Source organism: Zosterops lateralis, assembly GCF_965231275.1.
Source record: "Zosterops lateralis genome assembly, chromosome: 6".
In the NCBI taxonomy this organism is placed as follows: Eukaryota; Metazoa; Chordata; class Aves; order Passeriformes; family Zosteropidae; genus Zosterops; species Zosterops lateralis.
Window position 1 is genome coordinate 9807051 of NC_139761.1, and position 12290 is coordinate 9819340.

At 38.8% G+C, this 12290-nt stretch overlaps 1 protein-coding gene across 4 annotated transcripts in view; it reads right to left on the minus strand.

The window, feature by feature from the left end:
- Positions 1-5727: 5727 nt before the first annotated feature.
- KLC1 (kinesin light chain 1) overlaps positions 5728-12290 on the minus strand; it is a 43344-nt gene continuing 36781 nt past the window's right edge. For 3 of the 4 annotated variants that reach the window (XM_083863267.1, XM_083863268.1, XM_083863266.1), the window contains exons 14-16: positions 12025-12155; positions 7416-7482; positions 5728-6105 (exon numbers count right to left, since the gene is read on the minus strand). In XM_083863267.1, the coding sequence (XP_083719393.1) occupies positions 6040-6105; positions 7416-7482; positions 12025-12155 (264 nt within the window). In that variant the 3' untranslated portion in view covers positions 5728-6039. The remainder of the gene's footprint in view (positions 6106-7415; positions 7483-12024; positions 12156-12290) is intronic. The other variant, XM_083863269.1, reaches the window with a different exon arrangement.

Sequence of the window (12290 nt, forward strand, 5' to 3'; positions counted from 1 at the left end):
TTTAAGATTTTAAAGAAAATCAAATATCTTTTTATGGGATTATTTCAACATCTTATTATAAGAATTAAAATTGCACTGCCTTTGTACTAGATGAATATATCCGGTTTCATAGCACTCTTAATTTTTTTCCTCATGGTTCATTTCCACTCTTTTCCTGCTTTCCAGTCCCTTCCCTTCATAGCAAAAGCCTCTTTATTTAGCCTCTTTCATTTGAAGGACAGCAAACCACATCCCCCATCCCCTTGCTCTCTTTGCCCATTGCTGTAGCCTCAGGGCAAGGTCTCTGCATTCTTCCTGATGCTCTGCCCTGCTCTGCTCTGTGTTTTGCTGGATCAGCACTCTTCATGGGCTTCTGGACTGCTGCCTCTCATGTCCTGTGTCCCTGCTGCTGGGCTCTCAGCTCAGCTGTGGTCCTGAAGGGCACCTTCAGCTCTTTTCATCCATTCAGATGCGATTGCTCTTCTCACGTGATTTTTGTTGTTCAGTTGGGGCTTCACGTGGGTTTTCTTCCTGTCTTTGTGCTATTTGTCACATTTTTCTGCTGTCCTCTGACCACTGCCATGACATCCACTCTACCTATGGCTGAATTTCTCCATTGCTCTGTTCCATGTGAAAGCAAGCCAGGTGAAGTTACAGTGTCCAAAGGCCTCTGTTCTGTGGGTGCCTGCTCCCATCAGTGAGTGATGCTCACTTGTATCACACTCATCCAGCTCTAACGTTTCCCCTCCTGCTGCTGGCCCAGACAAGAACTCTATGTGTTTCTGTGGAGTGACATTGCTCAGGTCTGTCTTTTGGCCAAAGAACCCTGTGTTTGTGAAACAGCTGCCTCCTCTGCCTTTCCCCAGTCATGCTCCTTCAGGACATTCATCCATCTTTTCATGTGGAAGCACGCAGCTGGGGTAGCTGAAAGGGAAACTTTTGTCTAGCGGTAAACTGCCTCAGCTGGAACTATGGCAGAAGGTTTCTCAAGGGACAATTGAGTGTGACTGAAGGAAAAGAGACCACGTGTGACTGCCTCAGGAAGTTCCAGAGGAGAATAGGCACAGCTTGAAGCTGAAGGAAGGAGACTCTAAGCAAGCAGAAAGGATGAGTTGCTTTCAGTGCCTTCTGCAACCTCTTCAGATGTCCCAGGGGCCCTTGTGCAAATAGCACAAGTTGTGTCTAAGTAATTTTTCTAAAATGTCTTAATTCTCTGTATTTGGAAATAACTGCACAGTGTTTTTTAATAAAATCCAACCATGAAGCTTAGAAGCCTTTGAATACTCTAAGAAAAGGTGAGAATGTCACCACTCCTAGGCAGGGCCACCTCCTTCAAACCATTACCCTTTGTGCCTCTGCCCAAACAACTTCAATAAAGATCAACTAAAGCAGCACAGGTAACACTTCAGTTCTCTTCTATTCCTAGCCTGTGTATCTGGGCTGGAACTGCAGCCAAGACAATGTTCATCCTATTGTGCTGACTGGGAAAAGCAGCCACAGAGAGATGTAGCTGATTAATGGGAGTCATCAAACCCTACCTGGATATTCGTTTACAGAAGAGCCTCATCAAATACAGGAGTTTACCTTGCTGTGAGCTATGTCCAGAACAGTGTGAAACCACTGAAGGTTCAGTCTGTAATACTTTAATCACTCTTTTTTGTTACTTGACTGCTTGCAGAAACGGCCCCAAAGTGTTAAAAGTCACAGATGGGTCTGTAATCAAAGTTCCAGTTTACCTGGTAAAAAATCCTTTTATAAACAATGAAAAATAACGTTTTTCTGCTCAAATGTTCTGTTATTACCCTGTTGGTTTGTTGGTTCTTTCTCTCTAGCTGAGTCAGAGTACATTACAGTTTGTCTCCTGGCTCCTGAGCACACGCAAACCCTGAAATCTCAAATCCAGTTGAGCCCTTCTGAGGCTCACAGCCAACACTCCAAGTTCCTGCCTGTCCCTCAGTCCCACCCCCAGGCACAGCCCAGAATGTCCATCTGACCCAAGTGCAGCTTTGGGGCTGCAAACCCTCACAGGAACCCGACACAGCACCTGTGCCTTGTGTCAAAAGTGTTGAAATGTGCTTAAGTTTTAATAAATGCAATTTAAGAACCTTCCCTTTATAGAGCTTTATTCATCTTTGGGTTTCACAACTGAGATTTGTATTCTATACAAGGAAAAAAAATGTAATTTTTTACAAAGAAGATTTACAGTCTAGAATGTATTAAGTCTTTATCCTGCAAGACTACTTAAATAAACTTCTACACTTTGAAAAGAAATGTTAAATACACTTGAGAAACTATAGTTCCCTAAGTATTTCTCATTTACAAGCAGATGTAACCAAGGAAGTGTTGCAACCTCACTGTGAGCACAAGCACCCTCCCAACTTGGGCCTTTGGACTTCTACCAGACCCCCCACACTTGTCTGGCTTCTTGCATTGTTGTTTCAAGTTTTTTAACAACCGACCTTAACTATTCAGTGTACTGGCACAACCGTGAATGGTTTTAGGGGAAAAAATAATCCAATGTAGATATTTGAGATATTCATAGATTCTAAATATTTGCACACACACCCCATGTTCTTCTGTAAATCGATGACAATGAAACTAAACTTCTCAGCATCACATCTGTTAACATTTATTCTCTCAGTACAGACTAACAGGACCAAAAATGCCACTCTCTCTCAGCAGCCTTCAGACACAACACGTGACCTACATCACAAAAACCAAAGTAACTTAAACTCATCAACTACTGTAAACACACTGTCAATGCAGCACTGCACACACCTTCTACTAGATATTTACAACAGAACCACACCATTTTCAAAATCTCTGGATTCAAATGATGCAATTTAAGTACAAACACTTCTCAAACTCAAAACCATTTTAATTTCCTATGATTCAGGAGTGCTTGGGGGATGAAGGTTTACTGTAAGAAAAAGTACAAACTGTAGATAACTGACTCTTTTTGCATTGTGTAAGTGCAGACACACCACAGCAACAGGTCAGTTACTCCTCCAGAAGAGGAGCAAATCATGGAACAATTACATTTTACTAGACTATTTAGTAAGATCTAAACTGCAGCCCAAATATTGCCAATCTAGCACACGGCCAGAGACAGAAGGGCAACAGGCACCTTACCTTTCTATCTATCAGTAACAATTCCATGTACAATTCATCCCACATCCTGCTGTACACCCAGACTCACCACTGTTTGCAGGAGAGTCTGAGGCCTAACATGGAGTCCTCATTACATTTATTTTTTCAAGTTCACCCTTAAAATTTTAGTCAAGGACAAAACATAAGTGCACTACCAAGGCTGCAGTTTTCCTAACAAGCTGTCTGTCAGTTTTGAAGGTCTTTTCCAGTTTTCTGTTTCATCAGAGCTGTTGATTTAGTTTGGTGCTGAAGACATCCCAGAATTATACAGTTGGATATTCTGGATATATTCTTTATGCAGACTCTTAGCTATAACTGGAACCTTACAAAAGGAAATCCAGAAAGAAAATATTGTGTAAAAGTGAACTGAGAAACCCATCTAAAATATAAATGTACACAAACCGTATCCTGACATTAACTCATCCATGATTCAAACCAGGGAATGTTGACTTTAATTTGGGTTTTGTTTTTTTAGAAGTTCTGAAACTGCTAACAGCTCATTGGCTCCTAAAAGTAAGGACTTGGCTACTATTCTCAGGGATTTATGAATTAAAGAAGTCTTGAAATTTGTTTTTTGTCAGAAAGAAAAAATGAACCTTTTAAATATAAGAGTTGTTTAATATGCATTAGCTCAACAACTTAACCTTCCATCACACTTTAAAATAATATATAAAGAATTAAAACATTTAAAAGCACAGTATTAGTAATGCCAACACCAGCAAGATCTTGACCAAGAAAGTTCTCTCACCATCAACATACCAGTCTTGCACTTTGAAACTTACTGTACATTGTCATTTGGCATGGTTACATAATTTATTGCTTATTTACACAGGGTTGGGGGTTTGTGAGGTTGCAAAAAAATAATTTTGCTTCAAAGTTGAAGGATGAATGTGGGGATCACATCCTTTAGTTTAAGTAATTATTACCCAAACAGTTTTGTCTCTGAATAGTTCTGTAGGGTTTTTTTTGGAAGCCAGACTCCAGGTGGGATGGGGGCTGGACATGGGCACCCCTGGCCTGGCAGCCTGACACGGTTCTTTTAGCAAAGCCAGCTCAGTCTGCCTTTGTGCAGAGAGCCCAGTTCACTGTGAGGGCACAGAACATGCTTTGGGAGGGGGGGAAGTATATATATTACATTTTTTTTAATATAAAAAGCTCTTAATAAAAAGATTAAAACTCAAGAGTCAACATTATATGAGTATCTACTGTTAGGATAACTGAGCAACAACCTGTTCCTGCTCGAGTTCATTAATGAATTGCACTATGTGCTAAAACTTCTACGTAATTATTAGCAGCATTGTCTCTCACCATTCCTACACTGTCTCTAAAGCAGGTGCACCACACGCAGCTTCCTTTGCAGAGATGCTCAGAGGGTACCTCCTGGTAAACATTGTTAAGTGCATTACACAGACAACTTCTGCATCAGTTACTGTAACCAACTTAAAACCAGGTGCAAACCCAGTCAAAAACTCCTACTAAGTACTAATTCTAATGACTTTTCACAGCCTGTTCAAATACTAAAACTTGTGTATGTTCCTATACTTTAACCTCCTTCAGTTGGTGCTGAACTTGAATGAATTTTCCAGCTTTTCCCAAAGTTAATTTTGTTCGACATTCTCCAACTCACAACTATGACCACAAATACATTTATACACACACTGCTTGTTCTTTTTTACTTTCTCATCCAACTTCACACGAATAGGAATTTTTACAAAAGACGAACAAAATTACAAGCTTTACAGAAAAGCAAAAGGAAATCCTAACATCTATAAAATCCATAAAACATACATACTTCGTTCCAGCAGCAGTCCTGTATACAGACAGCATATATATATTAACCTAAGTGGATTTAACATGGATATGTGGTCACACAGGTCACTTGCCACTTACAGCCATCAAGTGCTTCCACGAGGGCCCTTAGCACTGAGTGGTCCTTGCAGAGCAGCCACCCCACAGTGTGACATCCTGGCGTGCAGTGCCTGCTTCTGCTGTCACCAGCTGGTGTGGAGAAAGGCAGGATTTGGGATCAGCATAAGGAAACGTTGGGCACTTTCAGCAAACAGAGAATGGGATTGTGAATTCCAGTGGACAAGCGAGAAAGTCAACCTGAGGCTCGATGTTTCCCTGAGAGCAGCAGCAGCTGCTCTGGGACAGTTACAGTCCAAAACTTAAGTATTCTTCAATCACACAAATTAAAGTTTTTTTTCCATTTTTCCTGATGTACACAAACCATCCTATGTCCGTTGATTATTGTGCCCTAAGACTTACATTATCAAAAGTTATGGTCACAGGTGTTGCTATTAATTCCACCTAAAGGTGACTTACCTCCAGCCATCACTTCTGTAAGATTTAATAGCTCAGTCTAGTGGTTAAGTCAGTCATGTCTAAGTGCTGTTTAGCTAGCCAAGGCTTCTACCATTACAAGAATCAGTGGTGCAAGGGCAAACCCCACCACTACAGAATGTTCAACTGGAATTTCTACAGTAATGCACATAAATTTATCCACTTCCCATTCCAGCACTGTATGCATTTACTGTCACACATTTAATTTTGCTTGCATTTTCCAACACTGTTGCATTTTGGTATGCTTTGAATGTGTTTGTATTTTTACTTTTTTTTTTTTTTGGCTGCTATAATAGTCAATCTATTAAAGAAATTTATGTAAGTAGCATGAACGGAAGCAGTGCAATGAGCAATACCTATCTATAGTTTTCCCTTAGAAGAAAACACACACTAATGCTGTGTTTAAAATTGTCCCTATTTAAAAAGTAAAAACAGCAGTCCATTGGAAAAAAAAAACAACATCAACAAACTAGGTGTTCCTATACACAAGGATGAGGAACCAAAGCTTTGAAGGTCTCAGTGCTTCTTTATTCCCACAGGAATATTAGCTAGCTTCTGTCCCAAATCTCAGTGCGCCAGATCAGAATGACTGACACTCAGAGCTCGCGAGTCTGTCAGACAATTATTTCGTTCCTGTGTGAGGGGGGAAAAAACAAACAAATTAAGCAGATGTCCAGATAGTTTCAGCAAACAAACAAAAGTACTGGTTTTAACAAATGGGAACAAACACAACAAACCACTGAGAACTGTTCTTGCTGGATAGGGGGATGCTCTCCTGAGTCCAATAAACACCTTTTTCCCCAATTTTTAACTAGCTCTAGTTTTGTAAAGTTCACACACCCTTACAGTCCAACCCAAGCCTTCCCAGAAATGCAAGAGCCCATTTATGGGAATTGCTAAGGGTCCCTATAGAGGAGGAACCGCAAAGGTTCAGAAGAAAAAAAAGAACTGATTTTACTATTGCATTGTACAAACCAACAAAAAGCCCCTCCTCTGGAAGTCACAGCAATTAAACACACACTGAGGATCCATCCAGTCAGGGGCACCCAAGACACAGCTCTTTGACACCCTTGGCACTGCTGCTGCAGAGAATTGTGCTTTACCCTGGATTTGTTTTGGCTGAATCTCACCCTGAGCAAAGTTTTGCTTACACCTCCAACCACAGAGAACTCTGCAGTGCATTTGTTAGGTATCATACAGTTACAACACCTTTACACCACTGGGGAGAACAAGAGCCACAGCTGGGGCTTTTGTGCTACTTTAGAACACACGGTGATGAAGATCCTCACCTACATTTTGTTAGTAGAGAAGCAATTTTATCTTCGTAAAATTAGTGGCAGTTACTGTGTTAGTAAAACACACAGCAGTGTTTAGAAGAGCAATGCTCACTCATTTGACAATTTAAACAGTGATTTGTTAGGTAAAAACAGGCAACGAGGAGTAGCACTTGGGCACACCATGAACAGTTAAGCAAAATAAGGTTTTATATTAGCAGAAGCACAACAGAGATCAGACAAACTTTTGAGACTGCTCCTGTGCCACCTCAGAAACGTACAGCAATTACAATCACAGGGCTCTTTGCAATAAAGGGACTGAAGTAAAAAAACATTGGGCTTTAACAGTTCTTGCATTTTTAAGTTGCTTTTACAAGAATGTAACATTCCATAAGCTTTATAGCCACTGTAATAAAAATCTAAAGCCAGAGACTGCTTGATATCATAAAAGCCAATGCTCTTTCCTGGCTGGACTTGAACCCTTTCTTAAAATTAATCATAATTCATTAAAGTGTTAGAGAATGATGCCTTAAGCACAGCCTTCAAACACCTTATGGAACTAGGATCTTACAATCACTGTGAGGTTGTTGGTTTATTATTTATCACACTCTTTATCCCAAACCCTACTAACAGTATTTATTTTTGTAAGAGTATTGTAGGGCTTCTTACTTGAAAATGATCTTCAGTAGCCTTGCCACCCATGTTAAGAACATTCAGAGAACTGGCACGCTTCATGCTGCAACCAGGACAGTGAACATGCAAGGATAAACTGATCAGAAAGGCTGAAAACTACAGCTCTAAAAACACAAGTACAAAAACGAGCAATGCACAGTGAAGGGAGTGGGAACAGTGTCCCAAAACTGATCTGAGGGACAGCCTTTAAGGTAACAACTAAAGGAAGTTCAAATATGTTTGTACTCACTTCTAATTACATATAAAACCCCAAAATTGCAAGCTCCTCGGAGCTTAAACATTTCAGGCAACTGATATAACTCAAAATCTCAATTTTTAAAGGGCATCAAATTAATACAGTGACTTACACTGAGTTTTAATTAATTATCAGGTTCAACTTTGTGTAGCTTCTTACAAAAGCATCAGAACATTCAAACAGTTTAGGAAAAAACATCTGAAACACGAGTTTGTTGTGTAGGCAGTATTTACCTTGAAAAAGCTACAACAATAGTTAGTTTGGTACTTTCTGCCTCATTTAGTTAAGTCTTCAGAATAGATTTTTAAAGCATTTTAAAATGTTTTAAGTATTTCAAAGTGAAAGGAGCTAAGATGGTTGCTGCTGTTAGCTTTGGTTGTGCTTTTGGCTTTACAACACTCCAAGCAGTGGTAACAAGCACCCTGGAATATGGTATGGAAAGCAATGGAAAAGGGGAAAAAATTCATCACCTACCCAGGAGCTACTGACAATAACAATATCATTGCATTAACTGCAGTATCAGCTGCTGTTTGAAATGAGGATTAATAATTTACCTGCATTTCTCAAATATACACAAAATTTAACAAAAAATATTTTCAAGTGTGCATCATGAAATCCAAGATCAGCCCTAAGATTCCTATCATGGAGTGTCTGATGTCCTTTACACCAGTGCCTGTCCATTCCTCAGAATGTTCTGCATTTGCTCTGATTTTTCATGAGCTTTTTAACTATTTCAGAACTAAAGGAGGGCTTTGAATACATATTTGATGAACTGGTCACAAGACAACAGGCCCATACCCTGCAGTGCTACCTGCAGCTTGGGACAACTGGCTAAAGCAAACTTTCCAATGCCTTCCAGTAACATGGAAAGATTTATCCATACAGATCATGTTAGATATGACCCAGATTTTCTTTCTACTGAAGCAACACTGCTAACAGTCAAAGCACAAGTTTTAAATGCTTTGGTAAAGCAAAAGCTTAGCAGGACAATGAACCAAAACAAGGGGCAACAGCTGCCACACAACACAACCTGGCTGGTTCTCCCCAGCACTAAATCTGGGTGTTTCCAAAGCCAAGCCAGAAGCACACAATTTAAAATATTTGACATGAGTGTTAGCAACAACAAAGAGAGGACTCATGCATGGTGTACACCTCTCATTTATTCAAGGAAACAGGTACAACAGGGGTTATATATGGAAGTCAAAGGAAGTTAATCTGTAAAACAAACAAAATGTTACAGAAAACTCTCCAAAAGAGCATAAAGGTTTACGGAAAACTTTCCAGGGAAACAAAAAATCCACCAGTAAAAGTTCACATGCATATTTTAGGTTCTTGCTAAAGTGCCAATTAAAAATAAATTATTCATACCTGAGATACTACTTTGTTTGTGGGTTGGTCTTTTATTTATTTGGGTTTGTTTAAATCAACATTTTAAAGAACTTTAGTCTGGCAAATGCACTTTTAGTTCCCTCTATGTTACAAACATGACTCCACAAAGAACATGCAGGTATTTTTTCAGTGCATAAATAATAGCAGTAATGAAAGCTTGTTTTTTCCCTTTTATATTAGAAATCTTAACTGTTCTGCTGTATGATCAGTATTTTTGAAGTGAAAAAATAAAGAACACAAATTAATCAAAGTTACATTATCACAGAACTGAATTCTGAAATATGATAAAGAACTGATACTTTGCCTTCAGGTATTGCATGTTCCAAAGACCACGTTTAAGATACTTGTTATTTGTCAAAAAGGCATTTGCAGGATTGTAAAGAAACAATTTCCCTGATGAGTTTTCCATTTCATTCTCTTCAACCTTCTGTATGAAGCAACAACATGGACACTGAGTCCTTCCTTCATCCTGTGAGTGTATTGTTATTCAAGTATTTCTCCCTCAGTGCTCAGCACTGTCAATTCCTATTTAGAGAAGCAGACTATAATCAAGAGGTGTAAATCAAGTTCAAAGTAACGCCTTCCTAGAGGCACAGGCAGGGAATGCACTGTTAAAGAGGGAGGCACAGAAGTGTTCTACCTAAAGTGGCTGCCTTCACAGCAAGGAAGATTTATATGTGTGCTATGCCTCTATTAAAATACTCAGCTATCAAACACATTAAAACTCAAAGGTCTGCATGGCAACAACTGAATATGCCTTTTGTAACACGCAAAGAAAAAAAATTATATTCACTAAAGTTTCTTCATAAAATGAAATCAAAATAATTTCTTGGAATATCAATATGTAAGCTGTACTTTATGACCTACAAAGCTGGTGTTTAATAACAGAAATCTCTGCATTTGTTATTAAAACCAGCTAATATAAATCAGGATTTAAAAACTCTATTTATTACTAGAACAGAAATTACAGTATTTATTGTCCTATACACTGAAAGTGCCTATCTACATAAAAGCCTGTCAATGTAATACACTTATTGCAAGTTTTAAGAATAAACTATTCCTTGAGAACTATGATGGCATCTAAAACCAAGACGATTTTGTCAGAAAGGGAAAGCAAGCAAGATATTGCTTTGCTTTCAATTTTGTTTCACATTAATGCCTTAATCTGAGGAAATCTCATCTGGAGCTAAAGACCCGACAGTGTAACCCACGGTAATGTGGGTAGAGGACTCTGGTCAGGTAACACAACTCCAGTGCAGACAGTAACAAGGCAGGTGAGTTCTCACAGGCACTGCAACGCCAAACATCTGCAGTTACATGTAGCATCATTTTTTACACCTATAAACATGGAGTTACTTTACTTGCAGAAAGAGTTAGCTATAAATACTACAGAGAATAAGGAATAAACCTCCAGGCTTTTGTAAAACTGAAAGCCTTTCCACATCTCACAAAAATAAGGAGAAAATGCAAAAATAGCTATGGATAAATGTATCTATTAATACAACAATATACCTGAACTGTGATGTATAAACTCTGGACAGAACTGAATAGAAACAGAAAAGCAACGTATAAAACTGCTAATACTGAAGAAAAAGAAGGAGATCTCCCTTTTATTCTGTTTTGACTCCTTTGTTTTCCCTAAAGCATTTTACATTTACACATTTCCTTCTTCTAATCTTGTGCTTTCCACAGTTTATTCCCAACCTCTTATCTCAGAGGTAATTCTTAATGATAGATCAATAAATGCAAAGGAATTTTGACCTTCAATTCTATTCAGTGCCTTCAACATCAAGTATCTGGCAGTGAAATTTTAAGTAATAACTCTAACATTCAGATCAGGCTGAATTTGAAACAGGTATGCAAGGAAGCTAATTTTACATGTACTGCTGCTGTACTTCATGTTTTATAGCCATAAAAACAGTAAGACAAAACTTCACTTCCAGAAACACAGTGAGACCCTGCCTCCAGGTCACTGTCTCAATACCATCATCATCATCACCTACCACATTTCTCAGATTCAGTTGCTCCATCAGAAGCTACTCCAAGTTCTCCAATATGACTGTTTTAAAGCACAAGTTCACACAGCTGGTTTCCTGAACTAAATGAGTTCTTGTTTTTCACAGCAAGGGCAAAAAGCCCTGTAAAATTGACTACAATTATGTTGGGGGTGAGGGGAACACCCAGAAGTGCCACTATGAAAAGCAGTGGGTGCATTTTAATATTTTAGCTTCTCTGCAGCAGCCAATAAGTGATGAATGATTTTATGGATTTATTAGAAGTATTACATACATTTAAATCTATCATCATATGGGTAAGATGGGAAGAGTGAGCAGTCAGACTCAGTAAATGTGGATTTCTACCAGACTTCACTGGGGCCAAAATGTTAGTAAGATGTACAACTAGGCTCAAGCTTTTCAACATTCTCCTCTGCTCTCTGACATCTGAGTTGCCCAAAAATAGAAACCAAAAGGGGCTCCAATTAGTAATTCTCTTTATGCTCACAGCAATATCTAAAGCTTTATCAAGAATATATCAAGATACTAAGCTTTATCAAGAATGTTAGTTGCAGGTTTAGTGTGCTCAGGCTTTTACTATAAAAATCAGTAACATTTATTATTCTCTACTGCTGTGTGAAAAGAATAGTTTTGCAGGTAACTAACATTTGTCAATAACTCTATGAAGCTTTTCTAAACTTCAAGTAGGCAAAGCAGCTAAAGGAAAAAAGTATTTTCTAAATAGAGTTAATTCTTACAAGCAAATATAAATCCTCAGATGTTACAGAACTTACAACTGAAGTTGTTAAAGAAGTTATTTCCTATTTTATTTTTCTTTAAGACACAGCTGTGTATGATATGCAGTTAGCTAAGCAGGGAAGGGAACACTGTCCTAGGAACTACCCTAGGCTACAGTGGGGCACAGACCAAGGGACACCAGCACAGCTAAGAAGAGATAATGAATTACCCTGGGTTCTTTGGTTCACTGTCCCGGGAATTTCCTCCCTTCAGCTTCCTAACCAGCTTCTCACTGCTGCGTCTAAGGGAAGCTCGGAGCTTGCTAAAGGAACCACTGCGCTTTAGGGATCCAGTGCCATCCTGAAAGAAATTGAATACATGTGAAACTGCAAGAGCCTGCTGCCCTCCCCCAAGCCTGGCTCAAAAACATTTCAGTGATGAATTATTACTTTTTAATTGCTATTAATATATACTTACACTATATACATTTATCTA